At 37.5% G+C, this 23,514-nt stretch overlaps 1 protein-coding gene across 3 annotated transcripts in view; it reads left to right on the top strand.

The window, feature by feature from the left end:
• Nucleotides 1-23,514, top strand: part of Ipo7 (importin 7) — a 57,902-nt gene that overhangs the window by 6,072 nt on the left and 28,316 nt on the right. The window contains exons 2-5 of one of the 3 annotated variants that reach the window (XM_010615298.1): nt 11,826-11,907; nt 15,368-15,521; nt 16,736-16,894; nt 21,549-21,705. In XM_010615298.1, the coding sequence (XP_010613600.1) occupies nt 11,826-11,907; nt 15,368-15,521; nt 16,736-16,894; nt 21,549-21,705 (552 nt within the window). The remainder of the gene's footprint in view (nt 1-11,825; nt 11,908-15,367; nt 15,522-16,735; nt 16,895-21,548; nt 21,706-23,514) is intronic. The other 2 variants (XM_010615299.3, XM_033764148.1) reach the window with 2 other exon arrangements.

Here is a 23,514-nt window from a genome sequence, read left to right as displayed (position 1 = left end):
CCCCAGCCGTCAATTATATATTTTGATCCTTATTAGTTTTTCACACCAGAGAAACTATTCAGTATTTACACACGTATGTCCTATTTATTTCACTTCATGAGTATGGCCTCAGTGTGCATCCACTTAGCTATAAATGTCTCTAGTTTCTCATTCTTTATGGCTGAGTAGTACTCCACTTTTTTAAAAACCACATCTTTATCCAGTCTCCAGTTGATGGGCAGTTGGGCTGTTTCCAACCAAGTTTTAGCTATTACAAACTGTGCCGTTATAAACATGGGTATGCATATATCACTGTGGTATGATTCTTTTCATTCTTTTGGGAAGATACACTGTGATTAAAAACAGCATGGTACTAGCAAAGAAACAGACCCAAGGTTCTGAGATTAGAAGATACAAAAACAACTCCAGACACACTTTGCTACCTCTTTTTAATTATTTTTTCTTTGTACTTGGGATTGAACTTGGGCCTTTGTGCTTGCAAGACAGGTAGCAGAACCACTGAGCCAAATTCCCAGCCCCTCAGCTACCTCATTTTTGACAAAGGAGCCAACCATTCTCACAGGAGGAGAGATAGCCTCTTTAATAAATGGTGCTGGGTCAAATAGGACTTCTAATCCTAGTTGTTTGAGGTATCTCCATATTGATTTTCACAGTGGTTGCACCAATCTGCACTCCCACCAACAATGGAGAAGGTTTCCTTTCTCCCCACAACCCTGCCAGCATTTGTTACTGGTTGATTTCTTTGCACTTTTCTTTCTTTGTACTGAGATCGAACTTGGGACCTTGTGCTTGCGAGGCTGGTAGTTGAACCACTAAGCTAAATCCCGGCCCATACTTGATTCCTTAGTAACTAGGGTATATGGGTGACATCATTAATTTTGGTTGATAATTTATAGTCTTAGTCTTATTGGATAAGAGAGGATGGCCCACCTCCAATGAGGTAATGGTCTTATCTATACAGGAAATCACAAAAGTAGTCTCAAACTGAATCTGGCCATTGTGACTTGACTCGCCACAGGTCACAGATGTATTCTTTATTCTCATCCTCAGTATTGACTACCTTGAGGGCCAGCTCAGCCTAGCTGCCTACAATATAGTGCAGGCCATGGTTCCAGATTTGGGAGGCTGAGGCCAGCAATTCTGGGAGAGCTCAAGCCCGGCCTAGACTCATAGTGAGTTGAAAACCAGTCTCAAAACAACCCTAAAAGATAATACTAAAGCTTGGTGTAGTAGTGCACACCAGTAATTCTGTAATCCCAGCACTGGAAGGCTGAGGCAAGAGGATTGCGAGTTGAAGGCCAGGATGGGCTACACAGCAGACCCTATCTCAAAAAACAAATACAAAAAGACCCCCCCCAAGATACTATTATATTAATATTTATAAGAAAGCAATCTTGAGATGTAATGAATGAGCATGTAATTTATTGTCAGTCTGATTTAAAATAAGGTGGTTTTCACCAGGTGTGGTGGCACACGCCTGTAATCCGAGCACTGGGAGGCTGAGGCAGGAGGATCGTTGAGAGTTCAAGACCAGCCTGGGCCACACAGTGAGTTCCAGGTCAGTCTCAATTACACAGTGAGACCCTGTCTCAAAAAACCCCCCCAAATACATAAATAAAATAAGGTGGCTTTTTTTTCCTTTTGGTCCCTATGTAACTTATAACAAAGTTTTTTAAACCTCTATGTAGAAAGCATGTAATTAGTACTACTGTTTTTTGTTTTGTTTTGTTTTGTTTTGTTTTAGGTTTTTTTGAGACAGGGTCTCGCTATGTAGTGAGACTGACCTGGAACTCACTATGTAGCCCAGGCTGGTCTCAAACTCACAGTGATCCTCCTGCTTCAGCCTCCTGAGTGCTGGGATTACAGGCGTGCTCCACCACACCCGACCACTACTGTTGATGAGGATATAGTAAAGGGTCTCAGCCTAGTTCTGTTTGTAGCACTGTGGTGATAACCCCAGCCTCACAATGCTAAATATTTCACGTAGGTAAAGTGGTTATAGTATTTGCCTTTGTCAAGTTCTTTAGTAATAAGGAAAGTTTGGGAATTCCTTGCCTTTTAGAATTACCTAGTTTTACTCATTTTATGTAAAAATCTGTTGTCTTAGTATCCTGAAGCCTCAATGAATTGGACTCAAATGGTCTAAATAAAGTACAGTGGTTAATTGATGATTCTAGTTGCATTTTAGTAGAGAGGAAGAAAATAGAAAGTTAATGGTCTTAAAGAGTAAGCTTTCAGAGATACTGAAATTAGGTGACCACATTGTAAAATAGGGATCCAGAGGGAAAATTAGCTTGGAAAAAAATGCGTGATAAGATTTAAGTCTAGTTTGAGGCACTGGTAAAATAAACATCAGGGAGAGCTGGGGAGCATGCCTAGATTGTACAAGTTTCTGTGTTCAATTCCTGGCACCTCAGACAAAAAGCCAGGTTGATGCCTGTAACCTCATCACCCGGGGAGGCTGAGACAGGAGGATCTCAGATTCAAGCCTAGCCTGACTTAGCAAGTTCTGTTTCAAAATAAAGGTTTTTTAAAAGCCCTGGAGATGTAGCTCAGTGAGAAAGCCCTGGGTTCAGTCCCCTTTATTGTGGGGGTGGGTGCATTGTAGCATCCTATTGAAATATAGAGCTGAAATTTAGGAGAGACAGCAGTTGATAGTGGTTTTCTTCTTTGGGTATTTTAATTACCATAAACTATGAAGAGTTCTTTTTTTAAATTTATTTTGGTACTGGGGATCAAAGTCAGGACCTTGTGCTTTCAAGGTAGGCGGCAGCACCACTGAGCTAAATTCCCAGCCCTGAGAGTTCTTTTTAATACTTTATGTTAAATTACTATAAATAGGCATATCAAAGTTTTTTATTGTTTGTTTTGGATTTTTGAGACAGGTTTCACTGTGTGGATGGCCTTGAACTTATTATGTAGCACAGGCTGGCCTTGAACTTATGCCAGTCCTCCTCTGAATGCTAAAATTACATGCATATGGCACCATGCATGGTGAAGAAAAAGAGTATGAATCAGGTTTGGGGTAGACTAGAGGGCTAAACTTTGAGCCATGCTCATTTTGTTACAACCTTTCTTGGGGGGTACGGGGAATTGAATCTAAGACCTTGCACTTGCAAGACAGTCTTGGTGCCACTGAGCTACATCCCTGGCCCAGGGCCATGCCCATTTTGGACTTTTGTTTGTTTGTTTTTTGGTACTGGGGATTGAACTTGGCAGGCTGTAGAACCACTGAGCTAAATCCCTGGCCCACTTTGGACTTTTAGAGAAAAGAGAAAAGATTGAGGCATAAAAGTAGGAGAGAAGCCTAGACAAGAGAATTTCAAGTAAGAAGAGTGGTAGATGTGGTTAATTTAGGGGTTTTGCTTTTTGTTTTTTTCTTACATGAATTTCATAAGTTTTCTGCCAGGGAGCATGATTTACTTTTGCAATATTTAACTGTTAGAAGTGGAAAAGGGGTGTTTCTGAAAGAGATTAGAGCAAACTAAAGACTTCTGGGGTTGAGAAAGCAATTGCTGGTTACAGGGTTAGCAAGTGGAATGTTGGTACCAGAGTGGGATTTAGATTGTAGGCTAAAAGATAACATGATTGGGGAAATTTATTGGTGTGGTTATATATGTTTCCCCTCCCATAAAGCTAGGCCTTTTTGGAGGGAAGAGTAAGCAAAGGGGGAATTGTTTTTTTTTTTTTTTTTTTTTAATATAAAGCATTTATTGATACACTCTGGGCATACATAGTGATAACACTCATAGGAAATTTGCACCTATGTACATGGTGCATCCCGTGTCTTTCCTCTTCTTCCCTCCCCTCCCTATGTATAAAAAAGCTTCGTTTTCATTTTTTTCTATTTTTACTTCTTTTTTTCTTGTCCCTTTCTTTCTCCTTCCTTTGTTCCCCTTCCCATTGGGAACTACTACTTGAAAAAGAATCGAGGGTGATAGGTTTTTCAGTCTTATTACTTCTACTTGTTGTAATAATATTTTTCTATTCATCATAGCTCTGGGTTTTTGTTCTTGTTATGTTTTAGTATTGGATGGAACCCAGGGCCTTTCCACTGAGCTACATCCTCAGCATGTATGCATTCATTCAAAGACAAGGTCTCCCTAAGTTGCCCAGGCTGAGTTGGAATTTGTGATTGCCCTGCCTTACCACCCCCCAGATGGCTGGGATCACAGGCAATGTGACACCATGTTGAGTTCTGATGATCTCTTTAACGTAACTCACTATTTTCCCATCTGAAAATCTTTCTCCTTATCTCTGAGTTTAAATCATTTAGGGTCAAACCTGAAATTTAATTGCTTTGTCCAATTATTTATCTTTCAACATAACTTTAAAGTGATCTTTTTTCTTCATAGTATCTGGTTATAGGAATTAAGTGGAGTATGGATGGAGTTAAAGGAGATAGGAAATGAAGTTAAAACTTTTGAAGAATTTTTATGGGAGAAATTAGGGGTGAATGTTGAAATTTTCCCAAGTTTGTGATAGATAAATGAGAAAATACAAAGTTAGAAAGGTGGCTTTTTGTTATGCTTAGCAGCTTTTAACTAGAGTACTATTGGGAGTTTTATATACATACACTTTAATTAATGGTGTATAAAGACTTGTTTGTTGCTTCAGTTCTCTCTGACTGCTAGAATCTGAGAGCTTCAAGAGGGGACTGGGTCTGTAATTAGTGTCAGCATCCAGAAGTTAGGTTTGTACTTTGACTCACATGAAGAAATCTATTGTAGCGTTTTCTGAGTACTATGTCAGTGTTTGCCAAGCATTGAGAATTCTGTAACTGCCCAAATTCAGTTTTATAATAAAAGATTGGTGCTAGTGTTGCTCTTAAGTTCATTTTTTAAAATTGCCATAAAATTCTGTGTTGAGAGTTTTGTTTTTGTTTTTTTTGGTACCGGGGATTGAACTCCGGTCCTTGCCCTTCCAAGGCAGGCCACCGAACCGCTGAGCTAAATCCCTGGCCCTTGTTTTTGTTTTTAATGTGAGGTGAGAGCTGGGGATGTAGCTGAGTGGCACAATGTCTGCCTGACAAGTGTGAGGTCCCAGAGTTTGCTCTTAATCAGTGCTTAAATGAATGAATGTTTTATTTCCTAATTTGGAGAGTTAATGTATGCCTTATTATGTATTTTATAATTCTATCCATCTGTGGCCTTTCCTTCATCCTGCCGCCCCTCAGTGGTACTAGGGGGAGTAAGCCTGAGGGCCTTGCACTGTGCTCTGTCACTGAGCTACATTCTCAGCCTTTAAAAATTTTTTTGAGCCAGGTGTGGTGGCGCATGCCTGTAATCCCAGCACTCTGGAGGCAGGATCGCTGTGAGTTCAAGACCAGCCTGGGCTACATAGTGAGTTTCAGGTCAGTCTCAACTACATAGTGAGACCCTGTCTCAAAAGAAAAAAATTTTTGTTTTGTTTTGAAATAGGATCTTGCTAAATTTTGCCCATGCAGGCCTCAGATTTGCTGTCCTGCTTCTGAATAGCTGGGATTAGTGTTCCCCACTGCCTTTCTTTACTTGTTTGTTTTTGTTGTTTTTGTTTGTTTGTTTGGTTGGTTGGTTTTTGAGATAGGATCTTACTATGTAGCTCAGGCTGGCCTTGAGCTTACTGTGTAGCTCAGTCTGGCCTTGAATTTGAGGAGAGCCTCCTGCCTCAGTTTCCTGAGTTCTGGGATTACAAGTGTGCACCACCATGCCTGGCCAGCTTCCCATTTTGTCTTATTTATTTATGTTTTTTTGAGACAGGGTCTCACTGTGTAGTTGAGATTGACCTGGGACTCACTGTGTAGCCCAGGCTGGTCTCGAATTCACAGTGATCCTTCTGCCTCAGCCTCCCTAGTGCTGGGATCACAGGTGTACGCCATCAGCCAGCTCTGCTTCCCATTTTAAAACAACTTTGTAGCAGTATATTTTGCATACCACAAAGTCTACCTTTTCTGACAGTGATATATATGTTTTTTTTTTTTTTTGTACAGGGTCGAACTTGGGACCTTGTGCTTGCGAGGCAGGCACCGGAACCACTGAGCTAAATCCCCGGCCCGACAGTGATTTTTTTTTTTTTCAGTAGTTTGAATTGTACAACCATCATCATAATACTTGTAGAACATTTCTGTCACCCAATAATATCCCTAGTAACATTTAGCCATCTCTAGCACTTTTAGTGGGTTTTTTAAAAGATTATTATTTTATTTGTTTCTTTGTTTATATTTATTGACAGGGTCTCGCTGTGTAGTTCAGTCTGGCCTTAAACTCACTATGTAGCTCAGGCTGGCTTCAAACTCATGATCATCCTCCTGACTCAGCCTACTGAGTGTTGGTATTATAGGTGTGCACTGCCATGACTAGCCAGCACTTTTAGTTTTGTGACAGGGTCTCACTAAGTTGCCCTGGCTGGCTTTGCCAGTGATCCTCTTGTCTTAGTTTTCCTAGTCACTAGGATTAGAGATGTGCATCATTACTCTGGGCTCATTTTTTATCTGCTTTGGGAGAATATGGTTCTCTGCCTTAGGGATTTCAGCAGGGCAGAAGTTTGTATAGAGCGAGTAGATATCTTGGCTTGAGTTTGTGCTGTTCCCACTTTCAGGAAAAATCTTTCTTATTCTTAGTCTAGTTTAGTTGTTTGAAAGTCATATTTTTTGTCAGTTGAACATTTTTTTTTTTCCCAGTAACTTTTTTTTTTTTTTTCCCAGTAACTTTTTTTTTTTTTTTCCCAGTACCAGGGATTAAATCAGGACCTTGCACTTACTTGCCAGGCTGGTGCTGCACCATTGAGCCAATTGCCCCGGGGCCCATTGTCAGTTGAACTTTTGAAATTTGTCCTTGTGTGTTTTTCGAATTTGAATATAATGAATTTTTTTATCTTACTGAGTTTATTGGTACTTTTTAAGTATATAGTACAGTTACATTTATCATTGGGATCTTGTACCCTTACATGACAGGTCTTGGTTCTCATTTTTTTCCCCATACCCCTGCCCTCCCTTCACCCCCTCTACCCTCCCCTATTTACAAAGTAAATATAATGAATGTTAATAAATAAGTGCTTATTTTCATACTTAACAGTTTTTAAAGTATACAATGTAATAGTTTTTAGTATATTCAGTTACGTGATCATCTTCACAATCTTTAGAACATTTTTATTATCCCCCCAAAGAAAATGCGTACATTCTAGTCTCTCTCTCTCTCTCTTTTTTTTTTTTTTATATTTTATTAGGCCAGGCCTGGTGGCGCATGCCTGTGATCCCAGCACTCGGGAGGCTGAGGCAGGAAAATTGCTATGAGTTCGAGACCAGCCTGGGCTACATAGTGAGTTCCAGGTCAGTCTCAACTGCATAGTGAGACCCTGTCTCAAAAAAATACTTATTTATTTACTTTTCTTGGTGCTGGAGATTGAACTCAGGTTCTTGTGCTTGCAAAGCAAGTGGCAGAATCACTGAGCTAAATCCCAGCTCCTATACTTACTAGTCTTTACACAGTATGTACAGTTCTTGTGATTCTTCACCCAAGTCAGGACCTGCAGGTTAGGCTTCACAAAGTTTCCATCAAATCAGATGGGTTTTTGTTGTTGTTGCTGTTGCTTGGGGTTTGGTTTTGGTTTGGTTTGGTTTCAGGCTAGCCTAGAACTCCTGGTAATCTTCCTGCTTCATCCTCCCAAGTGCTGTGGTTGCAGAGGTGCCTCCACACCTGGCTAATTCAGATGTTACTTGAAGGTTTAAAAGACCAGAGCAGTAACAAAACCTCTGACAGTTAAGAATGATGGTCTACACAAAATGAGAAAAAACTGCCAGCACCAAAATCCGAAAAGTGTTTATTTCACTCAAGTGCGTGAAATATGTCTGTTATAACACATTATATACTGAATGATAAAGATTCATTTTTATTTTATTTTTATTTATTTATTTGGGTACCAGGGATTGAACTCAGGTCCTTGCGCTTGCAAGGCAGGCCACCGAACCACTGAGCTAAATCCCCAGCCCAAAGATTCATTTTAGACACAACTATGTCTGTTCATTATCAGATGTTCACATTATTTGTGTTTTGTCTGGTCATTCAGCAAATAAATCTCAAGTTTGTCTTTTTACATAGGCATTTACCTCACATCCAAACATGCCTGCTTGGATATTTACAAATACTTAATTGTAATTTATATTATCATTTATTTTAAGTATTAGTGTCAATATTGTTTATTTTTATTTAATGATATATTAATTTGTAATCCAATACATCTGTCCTATATTGCAGTGTCTGTAATGACTGAATTCATCTGGCTTATTTCTGGGGTAGGGCTTATATTATGAATATCCTGAAAAAAAATATTAGGGCTTACTTTCTCATTAGGTCTTATTTTGAGTGAAATACAGGTGGTGGTGGTATAGGTAGTAGTGTATTTTGTGGGCTCACCTGTCTGTGCCTTCCTTGCATTGCACTTCCCTTAGGTCAGTGGTGCCGTACCCTGCCAAACAGGCTGTTATCATTGAAAGCTCTAGAAGGTTCATCATCACTGCCCTAGGTAATCACACCTGCTTCCAAGACATTTATTCATATTTGTTGGTGCTTTTATTTATTTTATTTATTTATTTACTGGTGATTGAACTCAGAACCTTGTGCTTGCCAGGCAGTTGCTATGCCACTGAGTACATCCCTAGCCCTTGGTGCTTTTCGTTCATTCAGTACATTGTTTGAATAGCTGCAGTGTCATATGAGGAATTGGATACACAAACAGGATAGTCCCTACTGAGTGGAACTTAAAGTCTAATTAATGGGAGAAACAGGCAATCAGTTTACAGATATGTATGTAGTAAGTGTTCTGAAGGAAAAAACAAAAGTTAATGAGTAACAAGAAACCTTGAGTGATGATATAGGAAAGGCTTCTGTAAGGAAATAATGCTTAGAATGAGAGCCAAAGAATGGGAAATTGTGAACCAGTTAATTCATGAAGCATGTGAGAGTAATGTTGTAGGTAGACATGTTATGTTGCCTTATTGTTGAAAGAACATAAGAGGGCTGGTAAGGTGGGACAGTGGGATGTGAGAAAATTGATGCTGAAGAAATAAAGGCAAGATAACTTCAGAGCCCTGGACATGATGTGGAAAATTGTTAAAAAGTTTGATTAAAGGGGATTGATTTACAATTTTAAAAGATTGTTGGCTGCTAAGTAGAGAATGGTTAGAGTTGGGAATTATGAGGAATGGAGGCATGGGACTTAAGCTCAGCATTTCCTCTGCCTGCCTAGCAAGGGCAAGGTCCCAAGTTTGATCCCCAGTACCAAAACAGTGTAAAAGTGGGGGTGTACCTCCGTCTAGAGCAGTGATGCCGAACCTTTTAGAACTTTCAATGATACAAGCAGTCCACTGTGGCATGCGTGCCCTAAGTTTTCCTCCACTGAGCTAGAGTATTTGCGTAGGATATACAAGGACCTGGATTGGTTTTGGTTTTTTTTTTGTTGATACTGGGGATTGAATTCAGGCCCTTGTGCTTTCAAGGCAGACAGCAGAACCACTGAGCCAAATCCCCGGCTTTTACCAAGGACCTGGCTTTGATTTTACAGAAAAAGGCTTTGGGGTTGTGGTGTAGCCACCTGGAGTAGGTCGGTGTTGAATGGGAATGAAGAAAGCAGGTACATTTTTAATTGCCTGGACTTGATGTATTAAGTTGGGATGAATAAGGGGAAAATGTGAGGATAGTGATGAGAGAGCTGTTAGTGGAGGTGTGGTACAAGGAGTAAAATAAAAGCTTATAGCAGAGTATAATAGGTCTGAGACACCTGGGAGGTAATAAAATGTTTTTTTTTTTTACAATGACTTAGATGGAAGTGATGTATTTAACATAAAGATAGCATTTAAAGACGGGTTGGATGAGATCAGCTGAAGAGTGGAAAAGACAACCTGTAATAGCGATGGCGAACCTTTTAAGAGCTTTCAGTGATAACGAACGCCATAGGTTCACCACCACTGACTGGCCTATAAGGAAGTCTTGGTGAGTTCTAGCATTAATAGATTAAATAGAGTGGGAAATAAGCAAAGGAGCCAGAGAAGAGGAATCAAAAAAGTGTAATGCGTGAATGGCCTAAAAGGCTTAGGAAGTGACAGTGGATTACAGTGTTGAGATCTAGTTAGGTCATACCTCCCCTTCTTCCACCTAATTCTTTCCTCACAGGCCTTACTTTTAAGTATATTAGGAGATTTTTTTGAATTCTTCCATATTGATTATTGTTTCTTTAAGGATATGTTATTGTAATTACCTGTTTGATTATCTTGTATTCCTTTACTATAGTATATAAGTTTCCATGAGGCAATGAAGCTTGGTGTTTATTTAGCCCTGTACTCTGAATAAACTCTTGGCTTAATGTCCTGCAGCAAAAACACTTATTGAACTTGGGTCCTTGCGCTTGCAAGGCAGGCCACCTAACCACTGAGCTAAATCTCCAGCCCCGATATTTTGGATTGACTAAATAAAGTATCACTTTAGATCCTAATGTGGAATAATTTTACTTACTTATTTATTTAAATTTTACTTATTTTTATTCAAAGAGAAAATTCTTTTTCTTTTAAATTGAATTTATTGGCAAAGAACATTCTTTTAAGAAAATGCTTGCAGAATGTTTTTGGGAAAATATCTTGTAAAGAACTAAAATAAAAATCAGAATGTTCATGTGACCTTGTGCAGAAAAGTAGTAAATGTTAAATTGAAAGAAATTATTGACATTATATGGTGATTATTTTGAGGATGGTGGGTAATGAAACTGCTAAAACATGCAAGGATTTAGCTTAAAGTTTTTGGTTCTTTTTGGGTTTTTGAGACAGGGTCCTGCTGTGTAGTTCAAGCTGGCCTTGAATTCACTGTGTAGTCTAGGCTGGCCTTGAACTTAATGATATTCCTACACTTGATCTTAGCCAAAAGGCTGAGAAGCATTTGAAATGGTATTTCTTGAGTGCTTGGATTATAGTCATGTGCCACCACATCCAGCAAATTTTTGGTTCTTTTATAACATGGAAATAAAAATGAATTTAGAAATCATTACACAACATTTTTGTATTGTTCATGAAAATAACCCAAGTTCATAAAAATTTGGAAATAGAAAATGTGTAGGGGACAATTCCTACCACCCCAGTGGTAACTACTAGTAGCATTTGTGTTGTGCTGCTTTTCTGTTTCTTCTGTATATGTTGCATTGCATGTTTGCACTTTAAATTATGATGATACAGTTGAGCCTTTTATTATATTAAAGCTATTGATTTTTTTACTTTATTGAAATACTCTGTGTAGAAGTGATCATAATACAGGCTTTTTCATAAACAGAACACAATTGTGTACAACAACAACCATATGAAGAGGTAAACATTAGCACCTGGGAAACCACACCTATCCATTCATTTTTATTGATTCAACAAGCATCTAGCTGTTTAATATAATATTTATATTAATTTATATTAATATTTAATATATATGCAAGTTATTACTGAAAAGGAGAAATAAGTTGAAAAGAGAATATTGTTTTGGAGCTACCACTAGCATTGTAGTGCTAGTTGGGAGAAATGGGAAGTGTAGGCAAATGGAAACATGAATTTATTTGTTCAGGGTCAGGCTTTTAGCTCAGTGGCATCACGCCTGCCTTGCCAAGTGCAAGTTTCTGAGTTCAATCCCTGGTACCAAAAAAAATTTATTTGTTCAAGTTCAGTACAGGACAGTGGTAGAAAATAAGGCTGGAACCACATTACAAAGACCTTTTGTGCAAACCAAACCAATGGAAGAGTATTGAAGTTTGATGGCTCTGTTTTTTCAAAGTGTATTAAATTTACAGGAATAATTTAAACTGTATTTTTTGCTTGTTTGTAGGCACACAAGTCTCTGAATTTTGTTTCAACACTGCTCCAGATTACAATGTCAGAACAACTGGATTTACCTGTGAGACAGGCAGGCAAGTTTCTTGAATTACTTTCTTGAGTGCATGTAAAGGTATTGTTTTAAGAGGTTTGTAAATTGAATAGCAGAACTATCTGGGGATAGACATTCAGCGATTTTTCTCCCAGAACCCGTGTGCCTTCATGGTTTACAAGAAATAGCAAGTGTCTTAACATTTTGTGGCAGAATTTAGAGGAATAATTTCATATTTGATTTAGAAGCTACAAAAATTGGTATGTGTTTTTGTTTTTCGGGTTTTTTTTGTAAAGAGGTTTTGTATATTCTCAGCTTTCTTCCTGAAGAGTGCTAAGACACAGACCTTTGTCTCTATGGTTATGCTTTATTTTATTTTTTTGGTATCAGGGATTGAACTCGGGACCTTATTGCTTGTGAGGCAGGTGCTGGCACCACTGAGCTAAATCCCTGACCCTACGGTTATTCTTTATGTATGCCTTTTTTTGCTCTTAATGTTTTCAAGATTGAAAAAGGTACTATTCCTTAATTCTTCTTCAATAAAATAGAATCCCAGAACTCATAGGCTGAGGAGGGAGAATCACTGTTAGCTTGAGGCCACCCTGAACTACCTAACTAGTGAGACCATCTCTCAAATACATAAATACTTTTTTAAAAATCTCTTGATGTTTTTCTCCTGGTACCTATCTAGTTGTTGAACTTTTTTTTTTCTTATTCCACTTATGTTGTATAGGAAATGTTTTTCTTTTCTTGGCATAGTCTTCAAATTCCTATTTGGTGGGGTACTGGGATTAAACTTAGGACCTTGGGTTTGTGAGGCAGGTGCAGTGCCACTGAGCTAAATCCCCAGCCCCAAATCCATGTTTTAATGGATAAAAAATTTATGATAGTGTGCAATGAAATATTTCTCAATTACTAGAAATAGAATTTAGTCTCAATCTGTTTTAGGTCCCAAAACCTAAAATACTGACTGACATAAGTATTCAGAAAACAAATGAATTTAAGTTGTTTCATGATTTTTTTTTAAAGTTTTTTATAATTAGCATAATAGGGGAACACTTATACACCAATATAATATAGTAATTTTACTGGAGCAAAGTGCACAGTAGATTTTTTTTCATTTATAATTCAGTAGGAAATAGTCACTTTAATTTTTCTTGTGAAGTTTATATTTTCCCATTTTTCGATATAAGCTTTGTCTTTATATCACAAAGTTTTACTAAAAAATTGAAAGTATTTGGCATTTTGGAGAGTTTTTAACACATTCCAGGGACTTAATTATGTGGATTAGAAAATTAAATTATTTAGTACTTGGAAATTGTTTTAATGTCTACAAAACTGGAAACAGATTATGGAATGGAGGCTGGGGCTGGGGCTTAGTGGTAGATCTCATGCTTAGTATGTGTGGTGGTTACTTTTCTCTTGTTACTGAGACAAAATACCTGGCACCCAACGTTAAAGGGGGAGAAGTTTATTTGGCTTACAGTTTGTAGAGGTTTCTGTCCATAATTTGCTGGCTCTGAGGTGGGATGGTGTGGCAGAAAGGCCTTCCAGAGGAGAAACACTTCATGGTGTCCAGAAGATAGCAAAAGCAATATAACAGGGCCTAGGATTTGGCTCAGTGGCACTGTGCTCGCGGTCCTGAGATTGATCCACATACCAAACAAAAAAGCAACATAACACCATCTTTCTGCCCCTTTTATCTTATTCAGAATATTGGGAGTGGGACGGTGCCAAACCAGTAAATATACTGGTTTAGTAATCACATGCCCTTAATCCCAGCATTACACACTTTAAACTCAGCCACCGTATGAAGCTTTGGGGGGCATCTAGACCCAAACCATAACAGCATACAAGACTCTAGGTTTAATGCCCAAAAGCACATGCACACACATGCAACACTATGGAATTGGTCATATTTTGAAATATAAATATATCATGATGATTTTTCAAATTATTGCATATCTTTGGAAGCTGAGAGTGGCAGAGGCTAGGTTGCCTGAGGCTCCAGAATCATGAATGTATGTCACCCCACTGAAGGGTCATAAACTGTCTTTAAGAATTTTTTGAAATTTTGAACTATATTGACTTCCAATGTCTTTTTATTTCGGTCTTTTTGTTTGTTTATTTATTGAGCATGTGCTATTATTACCTGTCACTATGCTAGGGGCTATGGAGTGATTAAGCAAGCAATAAAACATAAGCAAAATTATATTCTTGGAATAATAGAATGATACTTTAGAGTACATGGCAATATAGTATTTGCTAGTTTGCATGATTGGTTCATTAGCTCAAGCATTCTAGGGGTACAGACTGAATCATGAACTCTTGCAGTATAATTCTCAGTTTATGCTTTGTTGGAATGAAAAACTCAAAACTAAAGTGTGTGTCACTATGAGGGATTCACTGTACTTAGGCTATATCCCTACATAGAGTGACTGTTACTAGGCCTTAATTTTTTTATATCATTTAAATTTTTCCAGCTTTATTGAAATAAAATTGAAACTTTTAGGCCTTAATTTTGACCTTCATTCTGTTTTAGAGATAAGGAATCAAACTTATGCATGGTTGCTCGCACCTGTAATCCCAGCACTCAGCAGGCTGAGCGAGGCAGGTTTGTTGCAAGTTCAAGGCCAGCCTGCCTACATTGTGAATTCAAAGCTTGCCTGAATTGCATAACAAGTCCTTGCCTTGAAAAAAACCCTGCAGAAAAACAAAATTATGTATTTAGTATTAATCTGGAATATGTTAATCTCATAGACAGTTAACCTTTCTGTTAAGTATACTTTATCTTAAAATTTTTATTTATTATTATTATTAATTTTCTGGTACCAGGAATCAAATTTAGGACCTTATGAGCTTGCCAGTCAGGCACGGCACCTTTAAACTAAATCCCTGGCCCAGTTATTATTTTTATTTGTTTGTTTGTCTGTTTTTTTAGATAGGGTCTCACTGTGTAGTCCAGGCTGGTTTTGAACTCACATGTAGCCCCACCTGGCCTCAAATTTGTGGCCCATCCTCTTGTCTCAACCTCGGGAGTGCTGGGATTACAGGCACACACTACCATGCCCAACTGAGTAATTTACAAATTTTGAACACAGCAGGTGTTGTGAGATTGAAATACTTAGACTAGATTTAAGAACCTTTATAGTATCATTTTTCTATAATGAACACTTTATTACCTTTGTGAGATTAATTGTACAAATTGTTAGTATAAAATGGTTTTGTCTTTAGGTTTTATTTATAAAACTTTTTGATAAAGTTAATTTAGCTTTCCTGTAAAAATCATAAGGCTGGGTGTGGTGGCACATGCCTGTAATCACAGCACTTCAGAGGGCCAGGGATGTAGCTCAGTGGCACTGCGCCTGCCTCCCAAGCGCAACGTCCTGAGTTTGATCCCAGTACCAAAAAAAAATAGTTGAGATATGAAGATATGATCACTTCAGGAACAGTCACAGTGCTTTCCCAGTAAACATTCCTTTGTCAAACTGGTTATATTTTAGGTGTTATCTATTTGAAAAATATGATAACACAGTATTGGCCTGATCGGGAAACAGCACCAGGGGATTTATCTCCTTATACTATACCAGAGGAAGATCGACATTGCATTCGAGAAAATATTGTAGAAGCTATTATCCACTCTCCTGAGCTCATCAGGTATGTAGATTTTGAAAGTTTATCCATTCTTATAGGTAATTTTCAGATGTTTTGTTCACATGTGTGTATTTATTATTTTTCCTGAATATACAAGCTTGTCATTTTTATAACAAAACCAATCCAACAAACGTAGTTACAGAAGAATGTCTTTTCATTTTCTTACTACATTTGAACTTAACGTTTATAAAACCAGAAATATTAAAAACTTTATATTTGAGAAACATATGATTAGGTAGAAGGTAAAGAAGACTCTAGGGCAGTGATGGCAAACTTTTTAGAGCTTTCAAACAGCCTGCTGTATCACATGTACCAGAGGTTTACCACCACTGCTCTAGGGAATGCCGTTCTTACACTTTTGTTTCGTTTTTTTGTACTGGAGATCAAACTCAGGACCTTGCACTTGTGAGGCAGGCAGTGGAACTACTGAGGTGAATCCCCAGCCCCCCCTGAATACTTTATATTGTAGTTACATTGGTATTTATTGAGGTGGTAGGGATCAAACCCAGGGCCCTCACACATGCTATGCTAGGCAAGAAAAGGTCTACCCTCCACCGGGCTACCTTCCTCCTCAGCCCTGGAAGCTATTATTTTTGTAGGATTTTACAAGATTTTAAAAATAAGAACAGTTTATGTTATGTGAATTTTGTTTTTGATGATAAAATTTTAAAAAACCCTACTTGTATCTGTTGCGATTGTTCTACTTATTTGTTATTTGTTATTTTTATTTTGGTGGTATTGGGGATGGAACCCAAAGTTCAGCCAGACTATATTCCCAGCCACTTTTTAACATTTTGAGACAGAATCTTGCTAAAAATTGCTTGGGCTGGGCTGGAACTTGCCATTTTCTGGCCTCAGCCTCTCCAGAGTAGTGGGATTACAACATGTGGCACCATACTCAGCTGGATTCTTTCAGATCAGTGGGGACAGGTTTGCTAAATGACTTGTGTTCACTTATCTGAATTTTATTACAGCCACATTATTTGAAAATAGGTTTTCTCTAACCAGCCCATTTTCCATTATAATGGGTGTTAGCAAAATTTTGTATAGTTGATACTGTATTTCTTTTTAAAGGAGCTTTTTTTTTTTTCTTTTTACTTTTTTTGGTACGGAGAATCAAACTCAGGGCCTTGCTTGACAGGCATTGCATCACTGAGCTATAGCCCCAGCCCAGATACTGTATTTCTTCCTGCTTACTATTTAGTTTTGACTTTCAGGGTACAGCTTACTACATGTATTCATCACATCATCAAGCATGATTATCCAACCCGCTGGACTGCCATTGTGGACAAGATTGGCTTTTATCTCCAGTCTGATAACAGTGCTTTTTGGCTAGGAATTCTCCTATGTCTTTACCAGCTTGTGAAAAATTACGAGTAAGTGTCTCTCCCAATTCCTTTGGAGTTTTGAGAAGTAGGAAACGTTTCATAATTTAAGCCAATTTGAACATGTAAATTTATATTTAGCATAGATAATGAAATTAGTGAAGTAACTATTGATTTTAATTAATATTTCTTTTTTGCAGTCAAGTCTTATTCTACAGTTTTCTCTCTTGAGTCCCGCTAAAAAAAATTCCTTATGCCCTGTTCTTTTTCTTTCCTTTTTTTTTGGTACTGGGAATGGAACATAGGGATGCGAGCTTGTCAGGAAGACACTGTGCCACTGAGCTACATTCCTTGCCCCGTTGTGCCCTATTTGTCTTTACCTATTCAAAAATTAAGTAATCTGTAAAGATAAATTCCTCAGTAAGTGCTGATAATAGACCTTTGGTTGAACTTTTAAATTGTCAAGCATTACAGGTCTTTGTTTTTTCTGTGGATTTTTATCTTAGTTTGGGTTCTTGACATTTAAGAACCAACCTCTAATTCTTCTTATGTTGAATTTCATATTGAATCAAAGTGTTTATGGATTCATATTCACCAATTTTATTATTTGCATGTTTGAGCAAATTATAGCTCATGTAAGTAAGTGATTACTATCCATTAGATAGATTAGGCCAAGGGATCATTTTAGACCAGGGTTTAAGGATCATAAGTAAAATCTTGGAGTTGAGGTATAGTACTAAGTTGTATGTTGAAGAGATTTTCTTTTAAGTGTGGTGACAGTAATGAAACTATTAAGGTAATTTAAAGTCTTGATATGGGGCAATTAGGAAAGCATAAAGACTTCTTTGATGTAGTATTGGGGATCAAATCCAGGGGCCCTCTACCACAAAGCTACATTCCTAGGCCTTTTTATTTTTTATTTTGAAACAATCTTGCCAAGTTGCATTGGTAGAGCTCACTTATAATCTTCTTCCCTGAAGAAGACTTTGTACTGTGGTGGTGACTTTATTTCCGGTTCTAACAACTACACAGATGCCATTGTCAGCCTTCTAATTCTGGGACTTGTAGTTAACCTCTGATATCCTTTTTGGGTCCCATTTCAAAGTAGCTGATGAACTACTGCTGCTGTTCTTAGCAGGACAGAAATATATCATTTACAGCACTGGTACTGGTGTTTTCTTATGTTCCCACCAGCTACCCATCTTCCTGCTAAGGAATCTTCCGGCTTTGCTCCAACCTCTGTCAGAGTGCCAGTTGTTGTAGTTTTGGCTAGTGACTAAAATCAGAGAATAATACTAAGCTCACAGTGTCACCGAGGAGGTTCAAGTCTGTCCTGTTCTATAATTACACAGACATCATGATAGGAATTTCTAAGTGGGAGATACAGGAGATTACTACAATACTGGAATTCCAGTTTTTGGACAGCATTTGATTATGTAGCTGAAGGTATTCACAAGGGATCTGTGTGGACTGAAGCAGTTCTAAGCAAATTAATGAAGAAATTGGAAATTGGTGGCCTTCAGAGACTAGACTGAGAGAAATGCTTATCTGTTGAAGGGTCATAGAAAAACTACTTGAAGAGGGGAGTGTTTCATCATACGATACTGAGCAGTATAAACAAAGAACAGGTGGAAACAAGCTGACATCTTAAATGGATAATGAGATCAGATAGTGGTGTGCATGTTTTCTGACGAGAGGTTGTGAATAATAGTTTAGACTAGCTAAATTGGGACCATTATAAAGAAGCTTTTGAATAACAGTCAGAAATTTGTGTGTGATCTTTTAGGTGTTGGAAGCTACTGGAGTTTGTGGGTATTTTGTTTGAAAAAAATAATTGTGAAGCAGTACTTAAGAATTTCTTCTGAGTATTGTTAACCAGTTTGGTACATTGCAGTCTGTAGAGTAAACATTTAGTAGTGTCACATTTTTATACTTTGAGGAATTTTCAGGCCTTTGGGATAGTAATATGTTTGGTTCTGTGAATTATTTATACATTAGATTAACTAATACTATTAATTTCCCACCTAGTATTGAATGTATTGGGGGAGAGAGAAGAAATTCTAACAAAGAATGAGTATTGAAACCTCGTGGGCTGGGGATTTAACTCAGTGGTTCTGCTGCCTGCCTTGAATGTACAAGGTCTGGAGTTCAATACCTGGTACCAAAAAAGAAAAAGAAGCCCTCTTGTGATCACCTTGGGTGGAGAAATGGAAAGAGCTACACAATATAATTCTTATTTTGATATTAAAATTTGCATAGTCGTATTGGAGGTTGCAAATGGCTTGTTTTTTATAAATTGCTTCTGTTTTATTGGCTTAAAGAAAGGTATATAGATAATCCTTTTAAAATGTGGGTTAGGTACAATTTGTTAGCATATTAAAATGATTTGTCAGTTAATCGTGTTGATAGTCTTACTTACCATTCATTCTTTTTTTATTTTTGGTACTGGGGATCGAACTCGGGTCCTTGCACTTGTGAAACAGGTGGCAGAACCACTGAGCTAAATCCCCAGGCCTTTACCAGTCATTCTTATTGTGAACATTCCTCAGTTCTTTTTGGTGCTAGGGATCAAACCTGTGGTTTTGTATATTTTGAGACATGCTCCCTCACTGAGCCACTTTCCGTACCTCTGAATGTTTGTCTCTGCCTCCCTTTCATATCTGTGTGTGTGTATGTGTGTGTGTGTTTGTTCACAGTCACAGTCCTTGGGGATTGAACCCAGGGCTTTTGCACTGAGCTATATTCCAAGCCCTATTTATTTTGTAGAGAGAGGGTTTCACTGAGTTACTGAGGTAGGGTTTGAATTTGTGATACTTCTGCCTTATCTTTCTTGGTATTTTTTTTTTCTTGATAATTCATGTTGGTTCTCAACTCACCCCAGTAGGAGAAAAGAATTTTACTTTTAGTATATGTGCTGCCGAAGCAAGCACAAGAATTCTACTTTTAAAGATTTACTTAGATGTTCAATCCTTAAATATATTTTCTCTTAGATTAAGATACCAATAAGCAAAACTGAGGTCTGTCTTGAAAGCCAGTTTCAAGCAGCTTAGAATGAACATCTGTTTCAAAAAAGTTGTGACAGTTATAACTTTGATTTCTATAACAAGTGATCCATATTTGCAAAACTAGTCTGCCTGCTGACTCCTTAATAATGGAAGCTGGAATTTAGTTTCAATATTTATAACTTATATTATAAATTTGATTTTTTTTAAACCAACAGACTTTTCACTAACACTGTTAAAATGATAATACATATGTAGAAATGCCCCAGGTCAGCAATTCTTTATCATGCTTTTAATGAAATGGAATTCAGAATTTTTTTGGATTTTAGAAAAGTAATAAGGTTTATATAATAGATGTTGGTAACATTTCTGTTGAATTTCTTAGCATCCAGTTGTTCAACACATTATAAATACTAATGAAATGTGACTATTGATCCCAAATAGAGTAAATGAAGATTGTAAATAGCCGTTAAGATTGTGTTTTGTTGCCAGGTGGATTATATTAGAATCTCTGGATTATAATGCTAATGTTTATATTTATTTGTATTTTACTTTTGTTTATTTATTTGTTTATTTATTTATTGGTTGGTTGGTTATTAGGGCTTCCCTTAGACCCGCACCTGTGATGATGATGTATTTATTTTTAATACAGGTTCTCTCTATGTAGTTCAGGCTGGCCTCAAACTCACTGTGTAGCCCAGGTTGGCCTTGAATGGCAGTCCTGCCTTGGCCTCCTGAGTGCTGGGATTACAGGCATGTACCACCACATGTAGCTTATGCTTTTAGACATAAAATATTTTCTTTTATAAATACCATTTCTGCTTTACTGCTTTTGGTAGGTAAATTGCTTAAAGATGGTAATGTGAAATTGATTTTATTTATTCAACAGCTGCCACTGCTTTTTTTTTGGGTCCCGGGGGTTGAACTCGTGTCCTTGTGCTTGCAAGGCAGGCGGCGGAACCACTGAGCTAAATCCCCAGCCCTGCCACTGCTTTTAAGCCAGACTATTGTAGCTCTGTATTTGTGTCAGTAGTCACAATTAAAGATTAGTTTAGCGGGGCATAGTGACATACTACCTGTAATCCCAGGAGGCCAGCCTTACTATGGTAAATTGAAGGCCTGCCTAAACTGCATAGTGAGACCTTGAGTCAAAAACACAAAAGAAGGGGCCAGGGATTTAACTCAGTGATTCCGCCGCCTGCCTTGCAAGCGCAAGGACCTGAGTTTGATACCTGGTACACACACACACACACACCCAGGAGGTCAGAACTGGATTCCAACTATGTAGGGTTCATACCTACATGTATATCACTGGGAAAAGAATTTCAGTGACAGCTTAACTATAAAAGTAAAAATACTAGTAAGAACCTTGAACATTTATTGACATCATAATAAATGTTCAATAAATATTAGGTATTCTGTAATTAGAGGTTTTATTCAAGTTGCTTTGTTTGTGGATTTACTCCAGAGTAGTTTTTGTTTTTTCCTGAGTTGATTTGAAAGTACTTATATTTGTGTGGACAGGTGGTTTTTATTTTTATTTATTTATATATTTTTTCAGTACTGGGGATCAAACTCAAGATCTTGCGCTTGCCAGGCAGGCTCAACACCACTGAGCTAAGTCCCCAGCCCATGGTAGTTTTCGTGTATATATAAATGTGGAAATAAATTCTTACAGAATTAGTTTATATTCCTGCCCATAGGTATAAGAAACCAGAGGAGCGGAGTCCTTTGGTAGCAGCAATGCAACATTTTCTGCCAGTTCTAAAGGATCGTTTTATCCAGCTTCTTTCGGATCAATCTGATCAGTCTGTTCTCATCCAGAAACAAATATTCAAGATCTTCTATGCTCTCGTTCAGGTAATTTTTTTTAAATTTGATATATAGAATGTCACTCTATTTGCTCGCATTAAAAATTAAAGGTTAGGTGTGGTGGTGCACACTTGTAATACCACCTCTTGGGAGGTTACCACAGGAGGATCAATCATCACGAGTTTAAGGCCAGCCGGAACTACATACCAAAAAAAAAAGAAAGAAAGAAAGAATTTCAGCATAATTGAATAATAAATAATTGCAAATGTAGATTAAGTGGATGATTTACTAAGAAAATTAAGAAGATGCCAGCGAGGCAGGCTGCAGAACCACTGAACTAAATCCCTGGCCCTTTTCTTTTTCTTTTTTGAGAGGTCTTGCACTGGTCTTAAACTCATGGGCTTAAGTCATGCTTCCATCTCAGGCTCCACATAGCTGGAACTACACACTACCATGCCCAGAAAAAATCAGTAAAATTTTGCCTTAAGTAATTGATGCATCCAGCTTGGTGTTGCAGTGAATGCCTGTCACCTCAGCACTTTGGGAAATAAGGTAGAAAGATTGTTGAGACCAGTCTTTACAACATAGGAAAACACCATCTCAAAAAAGAAAACAAAGGAAAAAAAGAAATCAGAAGTTTGGTTTTTGCTTTTTTTTTTTAGACAGGGTCTGACTGTGTAGTCCAGGCAAGCCTTGAATTCACTGTATATCCCAAGATGGCCTCAAACTGGGGGCATTCTTCCTGCTTCAGCCTCCTGAGTGCTGGGATTACAGGCGTGCACTACCATGCCCAACTATAAATTTGGCAACTAGTTAACTTGATTACAATTAAAATCCAAACTTACTCTGATATTCTAAAAATACATAAATTGTTCCAATAAATAGCAAAACCCATTCCTAAATTTAACACAAAAATACTAATTCTCTGGGCTTTTCTGATAAATGGTAATACCTTGTTAATCTTTCTAGGATAAAAGATAACAACTAAGGGCCAGGGATTTTAGCTCAGTGGTTCTACCACCTGCCTTGCGAGCGTTAAGGACCCAGGTTCAATTCCCGGTACCAAAAAAAAAGATAACCACTAAGGAAATGGTTTACTCTATTCTCAGTTGAGTTTGTAATTTATAAAACTGATTTTTTTGGATTCAGATTCTGGTCCTTTTTGTACCATAAAGCTATAGAAAGAACTGTTTCCTTGGCCAGTATGTTTAAATCATACCATTATTTTTAAAATCTTAAGACATCCCCTAAATTTGATGAGACTTTGCATGTCTCTGCTAATTATCTCTCTCTTATCTGACTCTTAAGGGCAATATAATTTCTGTTGGGTCTTTTTGATATGATTTTTCTATAAGTGATTTGAAGAGAGTGTGATCACATTTTTTCCTAAATGGCAGAATCAGTTTTTAGATTAATCCCTTTTGAAAACTATTATAGGATGATATAAACATTTATCTTTTTCTTTTTTCTTTTCTTTTTTTATATTTATATATTTTATATATATATTTTGGAACTGGGGATTGAACTCAGGTCCTTGGCTTGCAAGGCAGGCCACCGAACCGCTGAGCTAAAGCCTCAGCCCCTTATATTTTATTTTTTTATTGTAGGATGACATAAACATTTTTCTTTTCTTTTCTTTTTCTTTTCTTTTTTTGGTACTAGGGATCAAACTCGGGACCTTGCACTTGTAAGGCAGATGGTGGAACCACTGAGCTAAATCCCTGGCCCTCTCTAAATCTTTTTTTTGGAGATCACCAAATCCTAATATAAAAATAGTCATATCTCACTTGTGAAAATAGTATCTTTTCTTTTTTTTCTTTTTTTTTTTTTTTTTGAGACAGGGTCTCACTACGTAGT

This window comes from Fukomys damarensis, unplaced genomic scaffold, assembly GCF_012274545.1.
Source record: "Fukomys damarensis isolate Sample0158 unplaced genomic scaffold, DMR_v1.0_HiC HiC_scaffold_16, whole genome shotgun sequence".
Lineage (NCBI taxonomy): Eukaryota > Metazoa > Chordata > Mammalia > Rodentia > Bathyergidae > Fukomys > Fukomys damarensis.
This window is presented reverse-complemented; position numbering and strand designations above follow the sequence as displayed.